This window comes from Bactrocera neohumeralis, chromosome 4 (genome assembly GCF_024586455.1).
Source record: "Bactrocera neohumeralis isolate Rockhampton chromosome 4, APGP_CSIRO_Bneo_wtdbg2-racon-allhic-juicebox.fasta_v2, whole genome shotgun sequence".
In the NCBI taxonomy this organism is placed as follows: Eukaryota; Metazoa; Arthropoda; class Insecta; order Diptera; family Tephritidae; genus Bactrocera; species Bactrocera neohumeralis.
In genome coordinates this window covers 51,386,146-51,412,735 of record NC_065921.1, presented here as the reverse complement: position 1 = coordinate 51,412,735, position 26,590 = coordinate 51,386,146, and the positions used below count along the sequence as shown (strand labels likewise).

The window sequence follows — 26,590 nt, the reverse complement described above, 5'->3', positions numbered from 1 at the left end:
ACATGGCCCTATACGACTATCGTCAAATTTTTTTAGAAAAGAAATCCAACCATGGCCTCGGCTCGCAGATAATGCAACTTCTATTGGATATAAAACAAGTTTATCCTATGCTATGTAGAAGGAAATCTTCAGGAAGGAATGTAATTAAAATTGTGCAGAAAGTAGTTCAACACAAAACAACTATGAACACCCCGGTGTTGGACCGACCAGGGTTATTTTTTTTTAACCGCTGCCGAAAGCCGCCAGTGCAAAAAGTAGTTTGAAACAAAAAACTATGAACACCCCAGTGTTGGACCGACCAGGGTTATTTTTTTTTATCTTTATTTATCAAATAACATAAGATACAAAACCATTTGTGCCATTGTCTCTATATATGTTAAGCAGAAAATTTTTTCAAAACACAATATGTGACAAACCTGGTATTTGTCATGTCATGTAAATAAACATACTATGAGAGTGAATTGCATATAAAACTGTGGAACTTTAAATACTAATATCTCGAAAACTTTAAGTCTGAGGAGGGTATATATAGTATATAAATTTTTTTATCCTGAAGACTTCCTCTTTCCGTTTATACCCTCAAATCGCGGCGCCAAAAGAATCGTAATCGTGTCCAATATTCAAACTCGATATATCAATATAAAATGGTTTTCAGTATTCACAGTATGAAATATAAATTATATACCAATATCAATTACTTTTTAACTAGATAATTGTCACTATATACATATATCCTAAAATGTATATTTTATATAATATATTATATTATGTATATTTTAATACACATTTAAATATGTACAAATATACTAAATGACAAAATTCAATATGCCTTAGCTAGTTTGAATTTAAAGTAACTGTAAATCAAATAGTCACCGACATTTTGGCGACATTGTACAATGTTACTTATCGTAGAATATCCCTGGTCTGCATGTTCACATAATTTTGATTGCAACTGTATGTAATATTGTCAAGGGCTGTCCCCTACTCTGTGAAATGCTCGTTGGTTTAAATCAGAAAATGATTTGCTAGGTCTTTCATGCACGTTTTTTCTAGAGTGACATAAACGACCCTCAAGTCGAATTAAAGTTATTAATAAGGAAAAAGATATTTAAAGAAGATATTTATTTTGACTTTGATAAGTCACGTTGAATGGCAGCTTTTTAGTGTTCCGATTATTATTTATATAATTTATCGGATTCCCGGCTTTCTTTGAAGTATTAAAAATATCGTGGCAAACTTAATATGCCATGTATTACAACTTAAGTTCTCTAGATTCGTACAAATTTGAATACTATTACCTGGGCCGAAAAGCCTTGAACGTAATTTTGATTTCAATCTTCAATTAATAGAATAACTTATACTAGTTTGTTTGCAAATCATTTGCCTTCAAATAACTATTTTTATATTTAAAGTTTTCAGTTGTGTACTCACATTCTACTACAATAGTAATATTGAGCTTTGCAGAGCCTTCTGAATTACTGGCTTCACATACATAAATTCCAGCGTCATTTCGATTCAGTTTTGTGAAGTTAAGATTAGCTCCGTCTGCGTATATACGATGCTCTGCACGACCATTGCTAATGGAAGTTGAAGGTACTGGTAATCCATCCTTTGTCCAACTATATAAAACTGTCGCTGGATTAGCTGTAGCGCTTAGGGAGACTTGTAAAGATTCTCCTTCAACTCCTACAGCAGTTGATGATGGTGGTGGTAGAAACACTGGTGGATCTATGATGACGAAGTAAATTTAAACAACCAATACCACATCCTAATTGGTTAGAACTTACATAATATGTTTAAGTTAACTGCTTCATGTACACTGCGTTGTAGTGCTTCGTTGGCACTCTGACATGTATAAACCACACCATTCATTTCCTGAGAAACGTTCACTTTGAATGCCAGGGTCGAGACCGTGCCTCCCCATAATCCTGGTTTGGACGAATTATTTATGCCTTAAATAATAAATAAATTAATAAATTTATTTTTACTAGAAGGAAACATTTCAATATATATACATTAGATGTATTAAGATTTTATTACAAATGTCGTATTGTCGAAAGCCGAAGAAGTAATATAAATTGTTCAGACATACCAACGAATAAAATAAAAGTGAAAAATTACACAAAATCATCAAAAAGTAAACAAGAAATTCATAAGGAAAACAGAAGCAACACAATTTCATCATTTCTACGAATAATTTATACGAATAATTAAAAACACAGAAAACTTATCCAACAATTTTTAATAAAAAACGAAAAATAGATAAAATTTTGTGTAGTTTTCAAAGAATGCATTATAAATTTTTATACGCCTTAAACTTACCATCGATTGGAATACCATCCTTCCACCAAGTGAGTTTTGCTGGCGGATTGCTTGAACTCGAATCACAAATTATAGCAACTTCCATACCAGGTTTTAGAACTTCAGGTTCAACGCGAATTTTAACAATTTCTGGCGCAACTGTAAATTATATTAATTAAACATTATGATAATTTTCGTAACATTTCTTAATATACCATATGTATTATATTTATCTTTTCTTTATTTGTTGACATTCGATATTAAAAATTATAATTAATATTAATACTGATTATTATTTTACTCATCATTTGTCATTGTAATACTTTTATCACAACCTATGATCTATAGTAATGAAATAATTATCATAACTCACAGCAAAAAACCTTAACACATAAAATGAAATGTTAGGTTTGACATTATGTAGAATAACAAAAATTATTGGGTTAAAAAGCCATAAAATAACATATAGCTTACCGTAGGGCAATACTTTTTGTCTTGACTTTTGCACATTCCAAGTTATTACCAATTGATTAAACTATGTACATACATATGTATATAAAACCAATAAATTTCATATACATATGTACATATATAAACTAATACTTAGCAATATTCTCTCTTAGATGAAGTTGGCTCAATATTTTATAAATATACCATATACTATATTATTATGCTCTCCAAAACGAAGCGATCAAATTTTTTAGTACACTTTTAATCGGATATACTTACAATGAACGCTTAAAATAGTGCTTTCGAAAAGGGGAATCTCAGTAGCACTATTGGATGCCTCGCAGCGATATTGCGCTTGGTTATCTGTTACATTCGCTAAAATCGTTATTTCAGCAGAGACAGACTTATCAGCTGTTCGTATCACGGAGTTAACCTATAAGTATAATAATATCACCAATATTTGTTTTTAGTATACTCATTTGAAATATATCTTGTAACAGTAAAATTATACACATAAACATAAGGTATCAAATTGTAAAAATAAAGAATATCTACTAAACCTCTAATAGGTAAAAATAATAAGTATTACTAATTCAATGCCCATTATTTATTAGTTTTTCCCGAAAAAAATAAACATTTATTTGTAACATGAAGATTATTTTTTGAAATATATGTATCTTTATACAGTTTAATACCATGGTGGAATATTTTGAAACCGACCTTCTAATATAAAATAATACTTAATAGAAAGAACACATTATAAATCGTAAACGTGAGGGTGACATACTTTATTATTGCTGTAGTGAGTAGTGTGCGGCAAAGTGTCGCGTTCAGAGCTCGCATTCGTCACAGAAAATAAGCAGAATATGCCAAGAAAACTATGAATTTTGCTTCTCCTACCAATGGTACTGGCAGTAGCAAGACAATCGTCGCATGGCGTTGTCATTATCCAAAAGGCCTTTGAATCAATAATATTTTCCATTTCTTTGCTTTTCAAAGTACATAATTTTTCTAGAAGCAGCAAATTCAGTTGAAATCCGTCCAACAAAGGAATGTACACTGAGACCCTGTATTCGACGCTAATTCTCACGCAAAAATTCGAGTGGTTTGTTTATCGCCCGCAGATCCTTGGTTTTTCTTCGTTATTTTCAGAACTAAATCCATTTTTTTAATTTTCAGTAATGTATTTATAATATTATATTGTAACTTTTACTATCCAAACAGCTTTCCGACTTAAGTAGTTCTTATAATTATCATTTTAATCTTGCAACCAGTTGCTACAAAGTATAATATAGTTTTGTTCACCTAACGGTTGTACGTATCACCTAACAATCATTCGAACTAGTTTAGAAATGCGCCCTCATTCGAACCAGTTAAATCCCAAAATTTTAATCAATTTCAAGGATATAATAGCACAAATTTTAGAAAATATGTAGTTGAGACGATGGATACAGATTATGAACAAGTCCATGAACTCAAAGGAACACTTCCAATAGTTGAATTAAATATAAAATATGATAAAATTTTATGTTTTAAAGATACTGGATCATCTACTTCACTTTTTAACGAAAACATTACCTTCTTATAAGAGAATTCCAATAAAAACTCCCTTGAAATTTAAATCTCTTGATAGCGAAACAAAAATAAATTTAGAAATAATTACTGAACTACCAAAAGAAATTCATAAAAATGCAACAATGTCGTGGAAATTGACTAATTTTGAAGAAAAAATTTTAATGCAATTATTCTTCAAAATATATTACAACCGCTAAAGCTATTATAATATCCCTATAAAGTAGATGAGATTCACCAATTATATAGTATCAATTTGGATGAAACATTTACAAAGCATTTATATGAAAACTTAAATTGTGAGGAAAGAAATCAGTTAAAATCAAAGTTACATGAATACCAAGATTTATTTTATACTGAGGCTCAACACCTAAGAAATACAAACATAATGCAGCATAAAATAAAAACAGTTACTGATACACCCATTTATTTAAAAATATATAAGTATTCACAAATACATGAACAAGAAGTAAATAAACAAATAAAAGATGTGCAGGGACAATTATTTAATTATTCCGTCACGGAGAAAGAGCTCTTTGTCATCGTTTGGGCTGTTGGCTATTTTCGGTCATATTTGTACTGAGTTAAGTTTACCATTTCTTCTGATCATCAGCCACTCAAGAGGTTGTACACAAAAACGGGGGGAAAATACGCAATTCCAAGACTTTACCGGTGGTTGATTAAGTTAAGCGACTATAGCGTAGCAGACTTCTTAAGTAGAATAAGTTCTGATACCCACGAAATAAATTTAGGCAGTTTCGGTAGCACAAATTCTCTGTATTATAAAATAAATGGTCATGCAATGACAATTCATTCCCATAAGAAGACTTAAATTGCCATATTGGCATTTTAGATACAATGGTTAATAAATTTCCAATACAAATTACATTAATAAATACGAAAATAAAGGATTTTGAATTAAATAACGATAAGAAAAAGAATATATATGTATAAATTTAGAAGATCTTAATGGTGATTTAGAAGGAAAATTGCGACAACATATAGCGAATGGGAAAAGGGAATCTACACAAATATAAAATTTGCAAAAAAAGATAATAAAGTTATAAGAATATGAACCAAATGTGAAGTTTTTTAAGTTTTCTTACATGGCAAAAGATATGAATTCGGAAGAGCAAAAATTTAAGAAAAGTTACTTGTACCACAGAAATGAGACAGGACATGCTGGTATAATGAAAATTATCAAGGACCGAAAAAATATATATAATACACATATTTTAAAACTTTAATTCAAATATATGTATTTCAACAATTGCTACGTTCGTAATAGAGCAAAATACGATCGTAATCCAATAAAGTCTAAATTTATTATAAGTGAAACACTGAAAGATATTAACCAGGTTATACATATAGTCGTATATACTAACACAAAGAATAAATTTTTTAATTTTTATAGATCGATTTTCTAAATTTGCTACTGCTTACTACTAATTGAAAAATTAAGACAATATAAATCACAAAAAAGATATTTTAAAGAACTGATAACAGATAATGAGTTCAGAAGCGTAAATATTAAAGATTACCTAAGGAATGAAAATATAACTTTACATTTAACGAAGCCTAACAAATCATACTGGAAATTCTGACAAAAAACTTTAAGTGAAAACATTAGAATCTTAAATTTTGAAAGTAACTCACTAACCATTAAAGATAAATTAAGTAAATCTATAGAATATTATAATAACTCATATTATTAGGAGGACGGAGTCATGTGTAGAAGTTCACGCAAGTGAGGAAAGTTCTCTGGTCGCCATTCACTTGGGAGGGGCCAGAAACGATTATTTTACATATGGCTCAAGCAGCTCACGACTTCCGCTTTTAAACCAAGTATCCTCTGGGTAGCCTAAGAACATCCATTCGGAGGCGAGCTAAAGTGAGAAGGCGAAATATGCCCTACACAGGGGTGGGCTGGGTTTAGGACCCGCCCCAAATGAAAAGATCTAACATCGACTAGGACCACTATCTTGTGTCAGCGAAGATTCGCACCTGCCTCTGTGCAGCAAAAAACGCGCGTCAACAAACACAAGGATGGTTCGACGTCGAGAAGCTGCAATCACAACAGACAGCCGAACGATTTTCTACTCGGCTTGCACTCCTGCTCTCTGAGAGCACTCATCAACAACTCGGTATAAGGGAACTGTGGGTCGGCACTCTACTCTTGTAGAACCCTAGAAGGTGACCTAGTAACCGACGCTCAGAGCATATTAAAGTTATGGAGGGAACACTTCTCCAGCCTGCTGAATGGCAATAAATGCATAAAACCAGGAGAAGGCGAACTCGATTCCCCAATCGATAACGATAGAGCAGACGTTCCATTGCCCGACCATGAAGAAGTTCGAATAGCAATTACCCGTCTAAAGAACAACAAAGCAGCGGGTACCGATGGATTATCGGCCGAGCTATTCAAAAACGGCGGCGAAGAGCTGATAAGGAGCATGCATCAGCTTTTTTGTAAAATATGGTCGGATGAAAGCATGCCCAACGATTGGAATTTAAGTGTGCTTTCCCCAATCCACAAAAGTTAGACCCCACAATCTGCGCCAACTACCGTGTGATAAGCCTTAACATCGCGTATGAGGTTCTATCGAGCATATTGTGTGAAAGATTAAAGCCCACCGTCGACAAACTCATTGGGCCTTATCAGTGTGGCTTTACTCCTGGAAAATTAAGAACTGAGCAGATATTCACCATGCGCCAAACCTTGGAAAAAAAACCGCGAAAAGAGGATCGACACAAACCACCTCTTAGTCGACAGCATGATGTCGGCCTTTATGCCGCGATGTCTGAATTTGGTATCCCCGCAAAGCTATGTAAACTGACGTTGAGCAAAACTAAAAGCTTCGTCAGGATCGGGAAGGATATCTCCGAGCCGTTCGATACCAAACGAGAGGTTTCAGACAAGGCGACTCTCCTTCATGTGTCTTCTTCAACCTTCTTCTGGAGAAAATAATTCGAGCTGCAGAACTAAATAGAGAAGGTACAATCTTCTATAAGAGTGTACAGCTGCTGGCGTATGCCGATGATATTGATATCATTGGTTCTGCTTTCTCCAGGCTGGACAAGGAAGCACAGAAAATGGGTCTGGCAGTGAACGAGGGCAAGATAAAATATCTCCTGTCATCAAACAAACAGTCGTCGTACTCGGGACTAGGCACCCACGTCACTGTTGACAACGTCCGGTGTGTTTAACGTAGGTACCTGCTGACGACAACCTTACTCCACGGCGCTCAAAAGCACAGCGGACCAAAATAATGCGTTGATCAGCGCCCTGAGAATGCTAAGCATTTTCAGTACCAATTGGCAGTGTGGCATGGACACACTAACCACCTTGGTAGGGTTCGAGGCCCATCTAAAACCTCTGCCGTGCTTTGGGTCCGGCACCCGGTTGCAATGCAACTCCACATTCAACTGACAAGGTCAGTTCTTTCCGCATTTGGGTTTTAACCACAACCACCACGAATCTCCACAAAGGGCCAAACCCAATGAGCAGATTGGAGTTACCTACAAGGGCAACTGCTCCCCGTGGTACCAGAATTAAGTCTCCGGTCAGACCTCGTAGCCAAAGCTACTACCAGTTGAGCTTCCATACAGCTCTGGACCGGTAGCCAGGATATTAGTCGCCTCTTACGACAGGCATGCCTTAGCACGGGTATATTCGCTTTCCCCCCCCGAATTCAAGGGGGTCCCCCCTACCCGCAGGGGGAGTCACTGTTGACAGTCATAACTTCGAAGTTGTAGATAATTTCGTCTATTTAGGAACCAACATCAACACCAACAACAACTTCAGCCTCGAAATCCAACGCAGGATATCTCTTGCCAACAAGTGCTACTTCGGACTAAGAAGGCAATTGAGAAGTAAAGTCCTCTCTCTACGAACAAAAACAAACTCTATAAGTCCCTCATTATTCCAGTCCTAGTGGACGATGACAACAACTGATGAGTCGACGTTGCAAGTTCTCGAGAGAAAAGTTCTGCGAAAGATTTATGGTCCTTTGCGGGTTGGCTACGGCGAATATCGCATTCGATAGAACGATGAGCTGTATGAGATATACGATGACATTGACATAGTTTAGCGAATTAGCGGCTACGCTGGCTAGGTCATGTCGTCCGAATGGACGAAAACACTCCAGCTCTGAAAGTATTCGACGCAATAACCGCCGGGGGAAGCAAGGGAAGACCTCCACTCCGTTGGAAAGACCAGGTGGAGAAGGACCTGGCTTCGCTTGGAATCTCCAATCGTCGCCACCTTGCAAAAAGAAGAAACGACTGGCGCGCTGTTGTTAACTCGGATATAACCGCCAGTAAAGAAGAAGAAGATATCATTCTATTACAAAAAAAAACTAATTAACATAGAATCAGAAAATTGTAATAAGTTAAATATACATATACGTATAATAAATGAATGAATGAGGTAAATTGGATAATGTACATGTTACAAATATTAAAAGGTAAAATAAATATGCAGACAAATTTAATATTCAAGAGATTATTATTATTATATTTTAAGCTTTCAGGCTAATATATAAATACGTTATTGAATATTTGCATACATTTTAAGATTTCTTACAGTTAAGTAAATTTTGTATTATTTAGTCTTAAGATCACCTTGAAAATAAAGGAGCTAAAGCTACTTAAAACGTATATTTAATTGCATATCTCGCGCGCGGGAGTCGAGTATCGAACGTTCACAGCGGCTTACAAAATTTGAGAACCTCACAAGCACGTGCGCGAGAATCGATTATTGAGGGATCGTAGCGGCTTGCTGAACAAAATTTCAGAACTTCCCAAGGCCAAATTTCGAATTAGTAGAGGTTGACCTACGGGAAAATACTTTACTTATGGCCAACTGTATGTTAGTTTATCGCGGTATATTGTCGGAGGTCCTGAAAATCAAAATAAATTTATATTGCTGCCACAAAATAAATTAACATCAAATATCGTTTACACGGAAGCGCTGACTCAATAAATTATTTTTCAGAAGCAGAGAAATTAAAATACGGTAGAATCGCGCAAAGGGTAACTCGGGAGCAAGTTAAACCTTCGGCTAAGTTGCCGGTTTTGAGCGTCCACGTACAGCTCTAAAAAGTTACCTTTTGGTTAACTTTTTTGAGCTTAACTTTTTGTTCAAACCCAACCGTTTGGTTACCAAGAAAAACAATTGCTATGTATTCCCCGAATTCCTATGTAAAAAATTATTGTCGGTGTCCCGAAGTACATACATATGTACGATTGGCGTTGGATTTCCAAGTATCTAAGGCAACCATCTAAAAAATAAAGAAAGAATATCTTGAAATTTTGAAGGCAATGGCGTGGAGTTGCAACCAAGAAAACTTTACAAAATCGGAATATCTCGTTCTTCAGGCAAGGTTTTATAAATGGACGCTTAAGCGAAAGACAGCGTAATTGTGCAATGAGTGGTCGAGTTTGCCAAATTGCACTCTGCAAAACATTTTCATACAACTGATGAATGGCTAGCAAATATTCTAGAAAAAATACGGTATTCCCACTTAAATAACACCGTTCATTCATAATTTGCGGGTAAAAATTAATGAAACGGAAATTTCGGACATGCAGCTGTATAACGCAGGTGAATCTGGTTTATTTTATCGTTTTCTGCCATATAAAACATACTGTCATTCCGCAAACGAAAAGACGGAACCATTTATGTTGTGTGCGAACGCAGATGGTTCGCATAAGTAAACTATTCATAATTTGTAAATCCGCAAACCCCCGTTGCTTCAAGGGGTGGGTTCAACATTGAAATATGCTAACTCGCAAAAGTCTTGGACGACTTCAGAGCTATTCTACCGCTGGTTCCATCATTTGTTTATTAAGCAGGTAAATTTATTTTTTCTTTCATTATAAATTTTTAAGTTTGCCGAAATATTTTTCAGGTTCGCAATTTATTTGCTGAAAATAATTTACCAGCAAGGGCATTATTGCTGATTGATAACTGTACTGCACAAGTTACAGTCAGATGATGAAAACATTACGGCAATGCTTTTACCACCTAACGTGACAGCTGTTTTGCCGCTAGTATCCAAATCCCATATGATTGCTGAAATTAGGATACCGGGCTAAACTGTTATGGAACATTGTAACACAAGGCTGCTTAAATCATCATGGGTTGAATTGCCAAGAGCTGTGCTTGGAAAAGTATAAAAGAGTGGCTATACGACAGTGAAGAAAAAATTCTACTGCTTCCATTGAATAAATCAAATAGTTCTCACGATGATACACTTCGAGAGATACAATCGTTATTGGCCAAGGTGGGTGGTGTTGACGTCAGCAGTGAAGACATCGAAAATCAGAACACAATCGAAGATGATGAAGGTTTCGAAGTGTCTGACAATGAAGTTGAGGAATCAGTTATCGAGGAAGATATGCAGTAATAAAAAGTGAGTTTTTCGGAAACACTTGAATGCATCAATACCTTAGTAAAGTGGTATGAAAACAATAACGAAACAAATCAGATATCACATCTGTTAATATGCGGACGAAAATTATCAGGAGCTATTACAAAGAAGAAAAGAAACAAACAAGTACGACCGCTTCTTTAAATCAGCTCTTACAAATTAATATATACATACATACATATGTATGTATAGTGTGAAAAAGTACAAGCTTAATCTAAGTTTCTGTTTTGTTACGAGTGGAAGTGAGTCATGCAAATAAATTAAACGTATTATATCACCGAAATTATGTTTATTTCCGGTATTTTTTTTCAAATTCGGAAACACTTTTTTATTTCGGAAAAGTAAAACACCCTTGGGACATTTTGATTAACTTTTTCGCTATTCTACTGTATGTATGTAGTAAAGGCCTTTTTACAAAAATTTAAAAAAAATAAACGGAACCGGAACTTCAATCCACTAAGGTTTGTCATCTTTGCAGCATTCCACCAAATTACCTCAGAGATTTTTTCTGCTGCTGCAAAAACAACAACAACATCTTGTAAGATATTCGGTGCGTCATTGAAGTACGGCCCTAATTGCTGTCTAGGAGGTATTGCCTCTCTTTATTTATTATTAAGATAAATTGTTGCACCTAACATTAAATTTTATCTTCATATCTAAAAAAACACCCTGTATTAGAAAAAAATCTCTATATTATATAGCAGTAGTGAAATACAGATCGATATATCATATGTATACGTATAAGTTAATTTTTACTTACTCTCTTATCGTTCTTGTACCAAGTGAGGGTAGCTAAGGGGTTTCCACCTGAAGAGACACAAAGTAGTTTTTGCACAGAACCGGCCGGTATAATTTGTCCTTCCATATAGCCAGAAATTATGGGGGAAGAAGGGGGATCTGTAAAAAGGCAAAAACGGTAGAAAAATCGCACCAAACCAGAAAATCAAAAATCAATATGTTAAGGGCATTAGATCAAAGTAAAGACCAATTTCCCTTATAAACGGTTAAAAGTTAGTTGATTGTATTAACTTTTGAATGAACCTATCTCACATACTGACTGACAAATTCGATATGTAAAATATGGGAGCAGGAGTAATGGGGGCAAGGTTAAATTTCACACATTAGACTTTATTAAATACAATTTTATAAGTTCGCTAAATTAAACTAAAATGTTTTGCATATTTACAGACATATGCGGCATTAAGTTAACTTTTATATTAGCTACATGAGTATAGTACATTATTACCAGAAAAAAATTGTTTGTGAGTTTCATTGTACATCACTGATTGACCGATATAATGTTATAATTATTTTTTTAGATCCAACATCAAGGTTTAAACAATCCAGGAGCTGAAATATGCGCACATCAACTCCATGTTACCTACCGGTCACCTTTTCGAAAATGATTATTGATTAAGCCTAATAGCAATTCATTTGGAAGATGGTTAGCAATAACAATTATAACATTTTGTAAACTAATCATACCCCCACATACAATTTAACTCTTAGCAGATATGTATGGTATGTTCAAATGAACTGAACAAAAGCAGCTATCTCAAAGAAAAACGCTGAAAATTTCAATTTGCTTTTGTAATTGTACTGAATGTATGTATGAATCAAAAGATCGACGCATTCAATTAATTAAGGAGGTCAAAAATATTGACATTAGCAGTAACACAAATTTGGAACAAAAATATGTTTCATGAGCTGTAATTAATTAACAGTTTTTTAGATTGTTTGTCATAAGCCAATTGAAAATAACAACAGTCTTCTTGAAGAGTTCAAATGTTAAAGTTCATTTTAAAGCTTTTAATTTTTGCTTACTATGCACTGTACAAATATATGTATGTACATACATACATACATGTGTACAAATGTAAGAACCTTAATAGAAATTCTCCAAAACTAGCCAAAATTTTCTAGAGTGTTGTCCTACCCGAACATAATTAAATTCTCAGAACAATGGTTTTTGTGGGAGAGAAAAAACATTGTATAACTATTGAGCACTTAATTTTCTATTATTAATTGGGCCCATACACGACACACATGTGCGTTCGATCTGTGTGAATTCGTTTCGCCCATACACGACACACAAATCCATTTTGCGATCGTTCTTCACACAGTGAACATGTGCGACAGGCAAGCGGAACATTTTTTCGAATTTATTTCTAATGTAGCACTTTTATCGATTTCTTTCTATTTCGTTAAAAAGTTATTCCAACTTTTATTTTTCTCAATTTTATTTTTATTTTTATTTATTTATTTTATTATTTGTAAAATAATAATACAATTATTATTATACATTAAACATAAGGAGCACTAGCTACAGAGGCTTTCAGCTCACGGCTTAATTATAAAAGACTTAAGTAACAGAGATGGAACCTTCCATGTAGGATATATTTGCTTGTAAATATGTTTTTATAGACTAAAAATTATATGTTATAAATAAATTTAAAAAGGAAGGATAACTTAAATATATTTTTTTAACTTTGTATGAGATAGGAATTCAGATATTTTAGTGATGTTTACAATAGATGTTATTTTTAATAGATCAAGAGCTTTATTATTCTGAAATATACTGGTCCTTGCTGAGTTGAAGAAGGGGCCTTCATCCAGTAGTTGTGTTATGGTTAAGGACGACGAGTTACAGTTTAGGCAGGATGAAATACGGTTTCCATTTAATAAATGGGAATGCGTTAATGACGTATGACCAAGACGAAGGCGAACGAAGGCTTTTATATCTTGGCAATGGCCTGTTGGCGGATAAGCAGGTTTTTTCCCTTCTTGGTTGCAGGGGGCGTAGTGGTGTTGCACATTCTTCCAGGCATTAACTTTTATGGCTTTTTGTTTTGAAACGATTAAATGGATTATGTCGTTTTTTTCGATGTAGTCAAAAACAATCAATGGCTGTTTTGCCGCCAATTTGGCGTTTGCATCGGCCCATTCATTTCCGGTAATACCGGCATGTCCAGGGATTCACATAATTTTTATTTTTGTGTTCCCAATTAGTATGTTTCTAATTTGCGCAATGAGGTAGAATTTGTTGGATGCATTTAGGAGAGCTGAGATAGTAGACTTGCTATCAGTACATATTAATGTTTTTAAGTTAGAGTTTTGTACTAAGGATAGCGCATTATAGATGGCTGCTGCTTCTGCGGTGTACACTGAGCTGTAATTGGGCAGGTGTCCAGCTTTTAATGTCTTTCCAACGTTATCAACAATAGCAAAAAAACGTGTAGAAGTCGGCCTTCGAAGCGTCAGTAAAAATGAGTTTCCAATCTACGTAGTGTTGTACAATGCGCTCTTTGAACAAACTTTGATAAACCCTGGAATTGGTGTTCTTTTTATGATGTTTTTGAAGATGTAGATCGAACGAAGATTCTTTGAGTAGCCACGATGGGGCAAAAGAAATAGACTTTTCCTCCGGTATAGTTGTAATACCTAAATCCTTAGCTAATTTAATGCATTTAGAAATAGTGGAAGAAGTAGTGGAGTTAGTATCGTCGGTCCATTTGGCTTTTACTATACCATATAAAAGCTTATCATTACATAATAGTAGTTTTGGAATAAGCTTTTGCGAAGTATATATAACTCTTTCCTCGATGGATGGGAGTCCGGCTTCCGTTAATGTGAACTTTATTGGTGATGTTGGGAATGCCCGAATACTTCTTCTAACACCTGCATGATATGGTGCAAAGATTTTCTTTATGTTGCTTTTGGCACAATTGCCGTAGATAGGGAGACCATAATCAATCTTAGATAAAATTAAAGATCTTGTAATATTGATGAGAGAAGAAATGTGAATTAAACAGTGTTTTGATGATAGATACTTAATTATATTAAGCCTAGAAATTAGTTGCTTACGTAGATTTGTACAGTGATCCTTAAAAGAAACTCTCTTATCGAATATTATACCTAGGAATTTAAGACTAGTAGTATTTACAATATTTACATTATTATAGCTTAGATTGAAGTTATTAAATTTGTGTTTTCTACAGATATGGAATAATTTGCATTTGTTTATAGAAATATTCGCACCTGAACAATTGGACCAATTTGAAATTTCAGTAAGGATTTTTAAGAAGGTATTTTTTACAGTATTTAGATTATTTTGTTTGGAGAAGATCAGCACATCATCAGCATAAATAATATGCGAAATGAGTTTATATTTAGAGATTATCGTACTGATTTCGTTAAATGCGATTATAAATAGTATGACAGACATTGGTGATCCTTGTGGTATTCCGTTGTACATATTGTACGTGTTCGAAAAAGTGTTATTGATTTTAGTCATGAATTTCCGATTGATTAGGAAAGATTTAATAAAGTTAAATATTTTTTCGCCAATTTGCCACTTCTCAAGCTGTCGCAGAATAACATGAGAACCAACTCTGTCGAAAGCTTTTTCGAAATCCAAACTGAGAGTAGATATGTGGTTTCTCTTCGATAAGGAAGTTTAGGCGAAATCATCAAAAAAGAGTAAAGCATCCGTAGTGCCTTGCCCTGCCTTAAATGCCACTTGGTTTTGACTGAGAAGGTTTTTATTTAGTGCGAACCACGAGATACGTTTTGATATTATTTTTTCTAATAGTTTGGCCATGCAACAGAGGAGTGATATTGGTCTGTAACCTAGAACATCTGTAGACACTACATTGAATTTCGGAATGGCTACTATCACCGCGTTTTTCCAGCTTTGAGGGTAGACACCTTGTGATAAAATATTGTTGTACAATTTAATAATTCTGTTTTTGAGACTTAAAGGACAGTTTTTTAGCATGGGATATGAAATTCTGTCTGCACCGGGCGTCTTGCCTGACATTGAAGATAAGGTAAAATCGAATTCGGCGATGGTTATGTCAGATTCGGTAATGTAAGGGGGTGATTGTACTTTGCTGTACCTTCTACTAAGGAGTTTATTTTTATTTGATACAAATGAGGCGTGGAAATTAGAGTCGCTTAAATAATCGGACCATGCAGAGGCGAAATGATTAGCTATGTCTTTTGAGTCGAAAATTGGGCCATTTGGAGTGTTTATACATTTAATATTAACTTGGGTATAGGAGCCTGAGAGCATTTTTATGTCCGCCAATAATTTCTTGGGATTTGTTAACGGAGTGATAGCTTCGGTGAGTTTTTGTAAGCAAGCCCTCTTAGCTTCTTTAATATTTTTCCGAAACACTGCATTGGCTTTTTTGTATTTTATTAGATTATCAATAGAGCGAGTTCTTTTGTAAATTAACCATAGTGATTGTTTTTCTTCTCTAAGTTTAGATAACTCCGTAGACCAGTAAGGCACATGATTTTTGAAGATTTTTTTTACCCGTTTGGGGGATAGAGAGGTGAGCAGAAGTTCTGATTATTTTGGTAATCGTAGCTGTTTCTTTATTTATATTATCGTCAATGGGACTTGCAGCAGACAAATTTTCGCAGAGTTGTTGAAATTTGGACCAATTTGCCTTGTCCAACAGAAATTTTGGCTTCGCCGACCCTTTTCTGGATAAAGGGGTTGATAAGTGGGTTATGATGGGGAAGTGATCGCTGTTATAAAGATCAGTTAGTGTTTGGCTGTTAAGTTTGGGGGCGATAGCAGAAGAACAAATGACCAAGTCAACATTCGTGAACGAATTATGAGTAGAAAAATGCGTAGGAGAACCGTCGTTTAAAACTGTTAAGTTTTCCGCTAATAGAAGGTCTTCTATGACTTTACCTCTTTGGTTAGTACATGTGGAACCCCAAAGAGGGCTCCAGGCATTGAAATCACCAAGTATAAGTACGGGTGTTTGGATAGGTCCGATTATATCGCGTAGTTCTTTGATATTAAAGTTTTGGTGTGGAGGAATGTAAATAGTTAGGATGGTTAATTTAAATCCAATAAATATTTCTACTGCTATTGTGGCAATGTTGAAACATGTAGGGAGAAGTTTGTGTGGGAAATCTTTTTTTATTAAGGTAGCAACACCTTGCTTGTTAGTATGATTTTGTGTTAAGTTGGAGAAATAGGCAGCGTATTGTTTAGGTACAGTAGCTGCGGAATTAAAAGAAAGGTGTGTTTCTTGTAGTGATATAACACTTGGTGATTGTTCTTTTATGTGTAATTCTAGGTCAGTGTAATTGTTGTAGAATCCGTTCATATTCCATTGGAGAAATTTGAACATTTCTTAGAAATGAGAGAATTGAGAAATAAGTGGGGAATAATAATGAGAGTTATTGTTTTTCATCGCCAGAAGTGATAATTTTATGATGTGCGATATGGTCTGTATAACTATGTAGAGAGAGATCGATGTTGTCTGTAGGGAGAGAGAGAGTTTGAATGTTTAGAGATTCTGTTGTGGATATTTTAGGAATGACTGGTATGCTTATTTTGGTTGGGTTTGTTTTTGTTTGGAGAAACGTTAGGTTAGGAAGGTTTTTTGTAGTTTCTTTTGATGATGAGTTTGGATGGTTAACAATTACGAAATTGTTTTTGTTTTCTTTAATAGTTTGCTTTTGTTGTGGAAGAGGGTAAGCTGTTGGGAGGGTGGTAGGGGAGGAGATGATGGGCGGTGGAAAATCACGTTAGTTTTTTGCTTGTTTGTATTTTCTTTTGTAACAGAAGCGAAGGAAGTGTTTGCGGGGGTCGGGGGTAATTGTTGTTTGTATAGCCGCATTGCTTCTCGCATTGAACATTTGTTTTCTGTTTTTATTTTTAGGATATTTTTGGATTGTAGGTACTTAGGGCAAGAGCGTGAAGAGGAAAGGTGATCGCCTGAGCAATTTGCACAAAAGGTGCGGTTGCATGGCGAGGGGAGATGAGGAGGGAAATTACACATATCGCAGGCAGGATTGTTGTTGCAACGTTTCGTTGTGTGGCCTAGAAGCTGGCAATTTTTACACCTCATGGGGTTAGGGAAATATGCTCTAATCCGCATTGTGCGCCATGAGACTTCGATTTTTTCTGGAAGTTTGTAGAGGTCAAATGAAAGAAGTATCACACCACTAGGTCTTTGTTTGCCTTCTATGTTTTTAGTGAATTTATAGACAGAAGTAACTCCCTGATCTTTTAAATTTTCAACAATTTCTTCTTCTGCAATGTCATTTAGAAATGGAGCGTAAATTGTACCTTCAGAGCAATTCAAATTGTCGTGTAACTTAACTTTAATATCGCAAATACCATTTAATTTCTTTGTTATAAGGAATTTTTCAGCAATCTTCCGATTTTTAACAAGTAGGAGTAGATCACCATCACGTAATTCGGTGATAGATAAAATTTCCTTACTAATTGATTCTAAGCTTTTATGCACAGCGAAACAAGAGTATTTGGAAAGTGTTTTGTTCGAATCTGATGCAGATATTAGAACTTCTTTTTAAACTGAGGCAGTTCTGGAAAATTTTCAAGTGGTTTGTATGTAAGTTTTTTCCTTTTGGGGTTGGGGCTAGAGGCAAGCAAAGCAAACCTATTTTCCCCGAGGTTAGGCGGCCCTGGGGCCATAATAAATCAAATATTCACTATGAGAGAGATAGTCGAAGACTGCTACTTTTATATTTATCATTTTTCGTTTGCCAAATCGCCAATTAATTTTTTATAAGATCAATAAATTCTGATACGAAATCTACATGCGAGATGCATCGGGCAATTGCTTCCCAAAGGCAGAATATCAAAGATTTCGTAAAAATTTGTGAAAGGTGTTCAAATATATACAGTGAATCAAAAAAGCTTTGGCACACTTTGATTTTCTAAAGAAAGATAATTAAAAAGCAACAAAAAACAAGAAAAAACGTTAACTTCGGTTGCACCGAAGCTAAATACTCTTCACAGGTGCATTTCTGTTAGTAACTATGATCTGAACATTTTCTTCGGAGATTACATTGTTGCTTTACAAAATATTATATACCAAATTTCGTGAATATATCTTGTCAAATGTGAAAGTTGTCCATACAAGAACTTGATACCCTTCGTTCAGTTTGTATGGCAGCTATATGTTATAGTGGTCCGATATCGGCCGTTCCGACAAATGAGCAGCTTCTTGAAGAGAAAATGACGTTTGCAAAATTTCAAACGATATCTTAAAAACTGAGGGACTAGTTCGTATATATACAGACAGACAGACGGACGGACAGACAGACGGACAAGGCTAAATCGACTCAGCTCGACATACTAATCATTTATATATATACTTTATAGGGTCTCCGAGGATTCCTTCTGGGTGTTACAAACTTCGTGACAAGCTTAACATACCCTGTTCAGGGTATAATAATATCATTAAATTATTTTTGTACATAGTGTAAATGGTAGAAACAAAACAAAATGCAAGCGAAAACATACCGTTACATTCACCCCCAAAATCTATAAAAGAAGTCAGAAACAGCGAAAAACACATCAAAAAAGTATTGGCACACATCATATTTTTTGCATATTCCTCTTTAAGTTGAATTCCTTTGATCCCGCTTTTGTTGACTTCTGTTAAATATTGCATATTCATGAATAATTAGAGCAATTGACTTTTAGTAATGTGTTTAGCCTTGACATAGATTGAGCAAAATGGGTCGCGGATAAGATATAACCGTTGAAGTGCGTGTCTGTACCTGGAAAAAAAATCATTGCGCGATATAGGACAAATATGTACGACAGTGTATGGAATGTAATAAACCATTACATAAACAGCGGAAAAATAGAAAGCAATTACAGATCTGGAGGCCAAAAACTTTTTCTGATCGGGAGGAATGGTCCATTATTGGCGCAGTGGCAAAAGACCCAAAAATTTCGGCTGTAAAATTGAGTGAAAAAATACAGGAACAACTGGGGAAAACATTTAGCTCAGAGACAGTTCGAAATACCCCGCATAAGACCGGTTATCACGGTCGTGTACCTCGACGAAAGCTTAACATTTCAAAAGCTAACAAAAAAAGAGGTTGGATTTCGCTAAAGCTCACCTACACCAACCTGAAACTTTTTGGAAAAACGTGGTTTTTAGCGATGAATCCAAATTCAATTTATTTGGATCGGATAGGTCTCAAAAAATATGGCGAAAGCCCAACATGGAGCTCCAAGAAAATAACATCTTAAAAACAATCAAGCATGGTGGCGGAAACGTAATGGTGTGGGGGTGTATAACGGCAAGTGGAGTTGGGAATCTTATTTATTTAAGCCTTTTGAAGAACAATTTGCTTCCGAGCTAGGGATGGAAAGATTGTTTACAGAATCGATTCTCGATTCCGATTATTTTTTTATATTTTTCGATTCTAAGAATCGATTAATCGACCGCAAGAATCGATTTTTTTCGATTTTAATCAATTTTAAATTAAAAGGACAAAAAATTATTTATTAAATCACAAGGCATAAATTGAATGAATAATTCAAATCGATTAAATAAAACACTATAATAGTTAAAAAGAATTATATTTTTTGTCTATAAATAATGTACCAAGAACATTACATTTCATATAAATTTTTTTTAGATAATTCAAGTTGTTTAAACAAGTTTAATAAAATAATTAAGCTAGACGTACTATTATTATATTTTAATTGCTTTCCACATTATTGACACTGGACATTCGACCCGTTGTTTATTTTTTAAGGTAAATTCATACAGCGCTAGGCGCCATTTTAATAAATGTATCGTCAAGAATTAAGAATCACGAGTTTTCTTGTGCTCGTATGTAGTATGTATAACTTGAAACTATGTAGTCACTTAATTAATAGTAAAGTCGAATATCAAGAATCGATTCTTAATCGACTTCGACTACTGAAGATCGATTCCGAAAAATCGATTATTTTACGAGAAAACTCGATTCTCGAGTAGAATCGGAATCGAGTTTACCATCCCTATTCCGAGCGTAACTAAATTGGGCTTAAATGGAGAAATGGCAGTTCTAGCAAGACAATGATCCCAAACACACTTCGCGTTTGGTTCAAGAGTGGTTAATTTATAACTGCAAGCACCTGAAAACACCTCCAAAATCCTCTGACCTCAATCCTATTGAACATATTTGGCATTTGCTTGAAAAAAAATTCTTAAAGCCAAGGGAGGTGCAACAAAATATTAAATATTTTCAATTTCTTTTTCTTCATCTTTTGTATTACCATTTTTATATTTTGTGCCTTTTTGTACTTCTTTGTATGAATTTTTTATTTTTAATTTTTGTATATATGTATGTATAAAAAAAACATTATTTAAACAAATATGTTTGTTTTTTGTTTGTATGTTCAGTTAATTAAAAGTTATATTGAAGCAAAGTGAAACAACTGAGGTGTGCCAAAACTTTTTTGATTCACTGTAACTATAAAGCCTAGAAATTTCGCTTGAATCAATTATTTCTTTCCCTCCCAAAAAAATCCTTAAAAAAATCGATTTTTTGAAGCCTCGAAAGCAGGCTCTCCCCTTAACACTTGCCATTGTCCGCGATTTTCACTATTTGGCGACACGAGAGAAATGAGATTTTGTGCGCACACAACGCCATACACGACACACATGTGCGCGCACCGATCGTAAAAAATCAAACATTTTCGCGAAAATGGATCGGTACGCGCACAAGCCCATACACGAGTAAACCGCATGCGCACACATACCGACCGAACGCACTTGTGTGTCGTGTGTGGGCACTTTAAGACACATAGTGTGCTCATAAACGTATATTTATGCATATATACTCATTTATAAATATGTATGTATGTATGTACATACTTATATTCAGCATAATGCAAGGGCACTCACTCTAGTTTGAAAAGTAAACATACATATGTATATCGAACTTGCTTCTTGTTTCAACGGATGCAGTTGAGTTATTTATAAATATAAAATATCGAACTTGGCTAACCCCCACCGTCATTTTTGCCTGCCGTTAAAAAATAATTAACACGACTATTTCGAGTTACTGTTAGAAACTACAAAAAAGTCAATCATCAACAATATTAATAACACAATATATGTATGTATATATATGTATGTATATAATACTCACACAAAATATTTACTGTATGTGTTGAGACAACGTTCTCTGTTAACTGCATGTTGAGTCCATGACAAATTACTACAAGAGATCTTTTATTGGGTTCAACAGTTGTAGTTATGTTGGAAACAGTAACCCATCCACCTGAAAATGTAGTACAGAAATCAATGCAAATGAGCACATATGTATGTACATACATAAGTATGTACTATACTGGTAAATTATATCATATAATTTTTAAAACAATAACATTAATGACAATTTTGACTTTCATATACCTTCAGAGCTGACATTTGTCTTTGAAGTGGCATTTCGAATTTGACGCCCGCCGACCATCCATTTTATTTCCGCTGGTGGATTGGACGGTGCAGTTGTACATGTTAGTGATACCACGTCTCCCACACGTGCTTCAGTAGGTCCCGCAATAGATACATGTGTCGGAGCAACTTGGGATGAAATGTAATGTGAGATGTGAATTATTTAATGAAAATAATTAGGAATTGCATATGTATGTATATACAAGTATGTATGTACATACATATGTACATATGTATATGGTTTATAAATATATTTCTGACCAATATTAATCGGAGTCATTTATTATTATATACATACATAAGTACATACATACGCGTTTGTCCGAACTACTTCACTTACTTATTAAATAACTAAATAACCTAAAAATATAACAATTTGAATATTCAAGTTACATACATATATGGTATGGTTGAGTATTCATATTAATTTCGACATTAGAGTGTGATCCAGCGCGTTGCTAGTATGATGGAACGCTACATACTAAATTTTTTCACCAAATGGCTTTGCTTATTAAAAAAATAACTTATAACACGTACATACCAAAGAACCGAGAACATGGAGTTTTATACATACATACATCGGAAGGCTTTAGCCTGATTTAGCAATTTGTGTAAAATTTTATTTTACACAAAAGTCGGTTGGATGGTGCTATAAGAATACAGTATGAATGATAGTCTATGGGCAAATTGGAAAACCCGATCCGCTCCGACTAAATAGAATAGACGTTAGGAGGAAAAGGGGTGACCAATGTGGTTGATGCGATTGAAATTAATACCATATCATATCTAGTAAGTAAGTGCTAGGTTCGGGTGCAACCGAACATTTTATACTCTTCCAACTTCCAAAGATTGCAGCCAAGGAAGTACTTTCAGGTTCATAAGGCCTGTTATTTTTCACCCGATTTTATTCATTCTAAGACACCGTTATAAGAAAAACACACACTCTCTATTTTATTAAGATAACTCACATATTGGCCCATATGTGCGGTACAAAGTTCGAAAATCTTTATATTAGCTATGTATATGGGGTTTAAGGGAAGAATTGACCTGATTGGTTAAAGGGAAGAATTGACCTGAACTATGATTTTGAGTCCATATGTTCAGTACCTAGTACTTTGACAGTTTTAGCTGGATTTGGACAATTTTTGGTCATAAGGTGGTATACTGTAAAATCATTATTCGTGCAAAGTTTTACCCCGTTATATTATTTGCTTCTTGAATTGTACACTGGGAAGGAAAGAATCAGATGGAATTTAAAATTGTCTTATATGGGGACGTCTGCTCCCAATTTCTATGTATGTATTAACTTTGTTTACGAAAATTCAGAGAAGTAACTAGTGCACTAGATGATCTTAAGTCTTTCCATAGGCCCAAAAAATAAACACATGCTTCCCACATGGAAACATATCCAAATATGTGCAAACATATGAGCAATTGTTAATTTGTCCTCTTGGTGTTTGAATGTAATAACTTATCTACTGTTTTGTATACAAGCCGAACAAATTAAATAACAAAACATACGTATACATTTATGTAAATTTATATACTCATTGTATTTACTAGTCCAAATTCACAAACATTTGTACGTACTTATATTTGTATATACATATGTATGTAGATGAACACTGCTACGAATATGAAGAATGAGTGCGCTTGACAACACTTGGCATATTAAACAGAAACAACGCCTTGGGAAAACAACAGCTGCCACAGCCTCATCAACTGTTGAGTCTCAGCTCCCCCGCCAAGTACTGGATGCATAGTCATACTCTTAGGGGTGCGTGGTCGTGATGAAAGCGCAATACTTAAAACTTGGATTTTATGCGCTCAATATAGGATTGTGTGAACCAGAGAGAAATGCGATTAACGTCTAGATATGCAACTGTATGCATGTTGAAAAAAAGAGGTAAAATGTGTACATCGGGTAGTTTGAAATGCTTTAAGGAGACGCATTTTGTTTGTGTGCACACATACTTATATGTAAGTATGTACATATGTATTTATGTTTATGTTTTCGTACATACTATGTACATATGTAGATATTTCTACATACATATGTACATAGGTATGCCGGTGTACACCCTGCAGAGAAGCAACAAATTCGTCAGGAAATGAAATGAACTGTGAGAAAAAAATTTACTGAAAAACAATCGACTTTTACAAATTGTGTAGCATTTTTCTAATGAGTTAGTTTATTAGATCTGTGATTTTCTTCTATAATCCAGCACGAATTTGTTCCCTTTTTTAAATGGTATAAACGATAAGTTTTCTAAACAAAATCTGTCAATTAACCAGTTATGTAAAAAAAAAATCTGTTATAAGTGTAAGTATAAGAAAAAGACAGTGGTAGGGTAGGCAACAACACACATGTGTACATATGTACATATGTATATAAGTACATACATACGTATGTAAGTGAACATTTACTACATCCATATAGTATATGTACACATGTAAATAAGTACATATGACTCTTTGTTGATGTTGATTAAAATTATAAAACAACCAAAGACTACTAAATGATGTTAGGGGCTGGTAGAAAATTCTGATAAGAAAATAATCCCCTTCTTACCAAAATTTGCTACATATGTATGTATGTATGTATGTACGGAGCATACTTTACAACAATGTAAAAAACACATAACAAGCTAAAATATTACTATCCACTGCTTAATTCCTTTTAACTCAGGTGTAAGATGTCTCATGACTTCTCCAGTTGTTGTAATTACTCTTGTTTTTTCAATACCGTAATCAATATCGCATATAAAGAGCATTCTTCCTCAAACAAAAAAAGTACCTCCTACATACTATGTACATATGTACATATGTATGTATACCATAAACGTTCAATATTGTCCAAGTTAATATCTTCAGCATAAACATTAGAAACCAATTTTAACGTATCAGGAAGGTAAGGTACACATAAAGGCAGAGTACTTGGCCGTTCCGGTTACGTGAACTAAGTAGATTGTTGTGGGAACGGTAAGAAACTCGCCACACCTGTTTACCATATTGAACTAGTAACTAACAAAGTCAGCCTATAGGTTATGAATATTCCTACATTCATACATACATATGTGCACAAATATAATAGCACAAGGGCCGTTTTCTCAACAGGTTAAAAATGGTTTTCTCAATATCTGGTTAGCAAACATCAGCACTTAAGTTCTGGTAAAGTTTACTGAAAGAAGAAGTATTGCTTAGTTTCTAAGAAGAACATGAAATGAAAGCTGTCAGCTGTAAAATGTATAAGAAAAATTAACTGCAAAAACGTCGTTCGGAAGGTTACTATTTTGTCGCTCATTATCATTAAATATTATGCATATTTGCAATCATATATGAACATACATACATATGTATGTATGGATATTACATTCAAAAAACAGGTTATTACATTTAATATCCGAATATAAAGTAAATATTAAATGAAAATTCAAAATGAAAAGAAATGGCGAATTGCGTAGGAGCTCCCTGTTGCAGAAAAAACACAAAGCGAACCACCTGAGTTTGATTTCGTCTTTCCTTGTCGTTGCCTCGCCTACGAAAACCGGTTTGGGTTTATGCAAATACATGGCTCATGATGTTTACACAGTTTTGCGTATTCACAATGCAATTATTGTGAACGGCTTTCCTCACGCATTCACTATAATCAAGCTATTTGTAGGTAAGCTAACTAATTTGGTGAAAACGGTTCTGTTAATTTAAGTAATAATCCAGTTCAACTACCAGCATTTAAGGAAAATATTAACCGGTTACTGAGAAAACGGTCTTAAATTGAACGAAAGAATTTTGATAATCGGAACAGTTAGTATGAAGAGAAAACCAATAACGTTTTGATTATTTCTTCAATTGCTGTTATCTAATTGAAACGCCCATAATTATACCATATAATATTTGTAAAACTACAGCTTAATTATCATGATTGCTGCATTTATACAGATATTTAAAAAAAAAACACTATAAAAAGGGATAGCAGCAGAGTTGCTAAAAATACATTAAAAAATAATTGAAGTAATATTTGAATAAATAAATTAATTTGCAATCCCAAATTAGAGACTTAAAGAAATTAATTTCTTATGCGGATTAAATATAAATTTTTGAATTACACATAAATTTACTTAAGTCTATATTATCTAGACATATATATGAACGTAATTATAATACGTTTACTTACAAAGTACAGTTATGTCTATTTCTGCTTTCAAAGGATTCTGTGACATTACGTTACTAGCTTCGCAACGAAAACGTGCATTATTATCGCTCGCTTCTGCTGTAAAGGTGTAGATATTTTCAGACAATCGTCCGGCAGTCCTTTAAAAATATAATATACATAGTTTCAATTAATTAATTTTTATACTCTAGCAATATGTTGTACACAGTATGATAGTTATTATAATTTGTATACCCTAGCATAATCTGGATGATAAAGTTAATTGGTTTCTAGATATCCATTTCATATCTCGGCAAACATTTACAAGAAAATTTGGAAAATAATATTTTTTTGACATCCTTATGTTAGAGTCTACATATGTATATACTTATATGTATTTCCCAATTAAATGAGACACTTTCACCTTACAACAGATAAAT

General features: G+C 34.2%; 1 protein-coding gene across 7 annotated transcripts in view; it reads right to left on the bottom strand.

The window, feature by feature from the left end:
• Positions 1–26,590, bottom strand: part of LOC126754493 (nephrin) — a 99,895-nt gene that overhangs the window by 29,905 nt on the left and 43,400 nt on the right. For all 7 annotated transcript variants that reach the window (XM_050466507.1, XM_050466506.1, XM_050466508.1 and 4 more), the window contains exons 7-14: positions 26,175–26,311; positions 21,962–22,129; positions 21,696–21,827; positions 11,518–11,654; positions 3,031–3,184; positions 2,323–2,460; positions 1,788–1,952; positions 1,432–1,728 (exon numbers count right to left, since the gene is read on the bottom strand). In XM_050466507.1, coding sequence (XP_050322464.1) covers positions 1,432–1,728; positions 1,788–1,952; positions 2,323–2,460; positions 3,031–3,184; positions 11,518–11,654; positions 21,696–21,827; positions 21,962–22,129; positions 26,175–26,311 — 1,328 coding nt within the window. The remainder of the gene's footprint in view (positions 1–1,431; positions 1,729–1,787; positions 1,953–2,322; positions 2,461–3,030; positions 3,185–11,517; positions 11,655–21,695; positions 21,828–21,961; positions 22,130–26,174; positions 26,312–26,590) is intronic.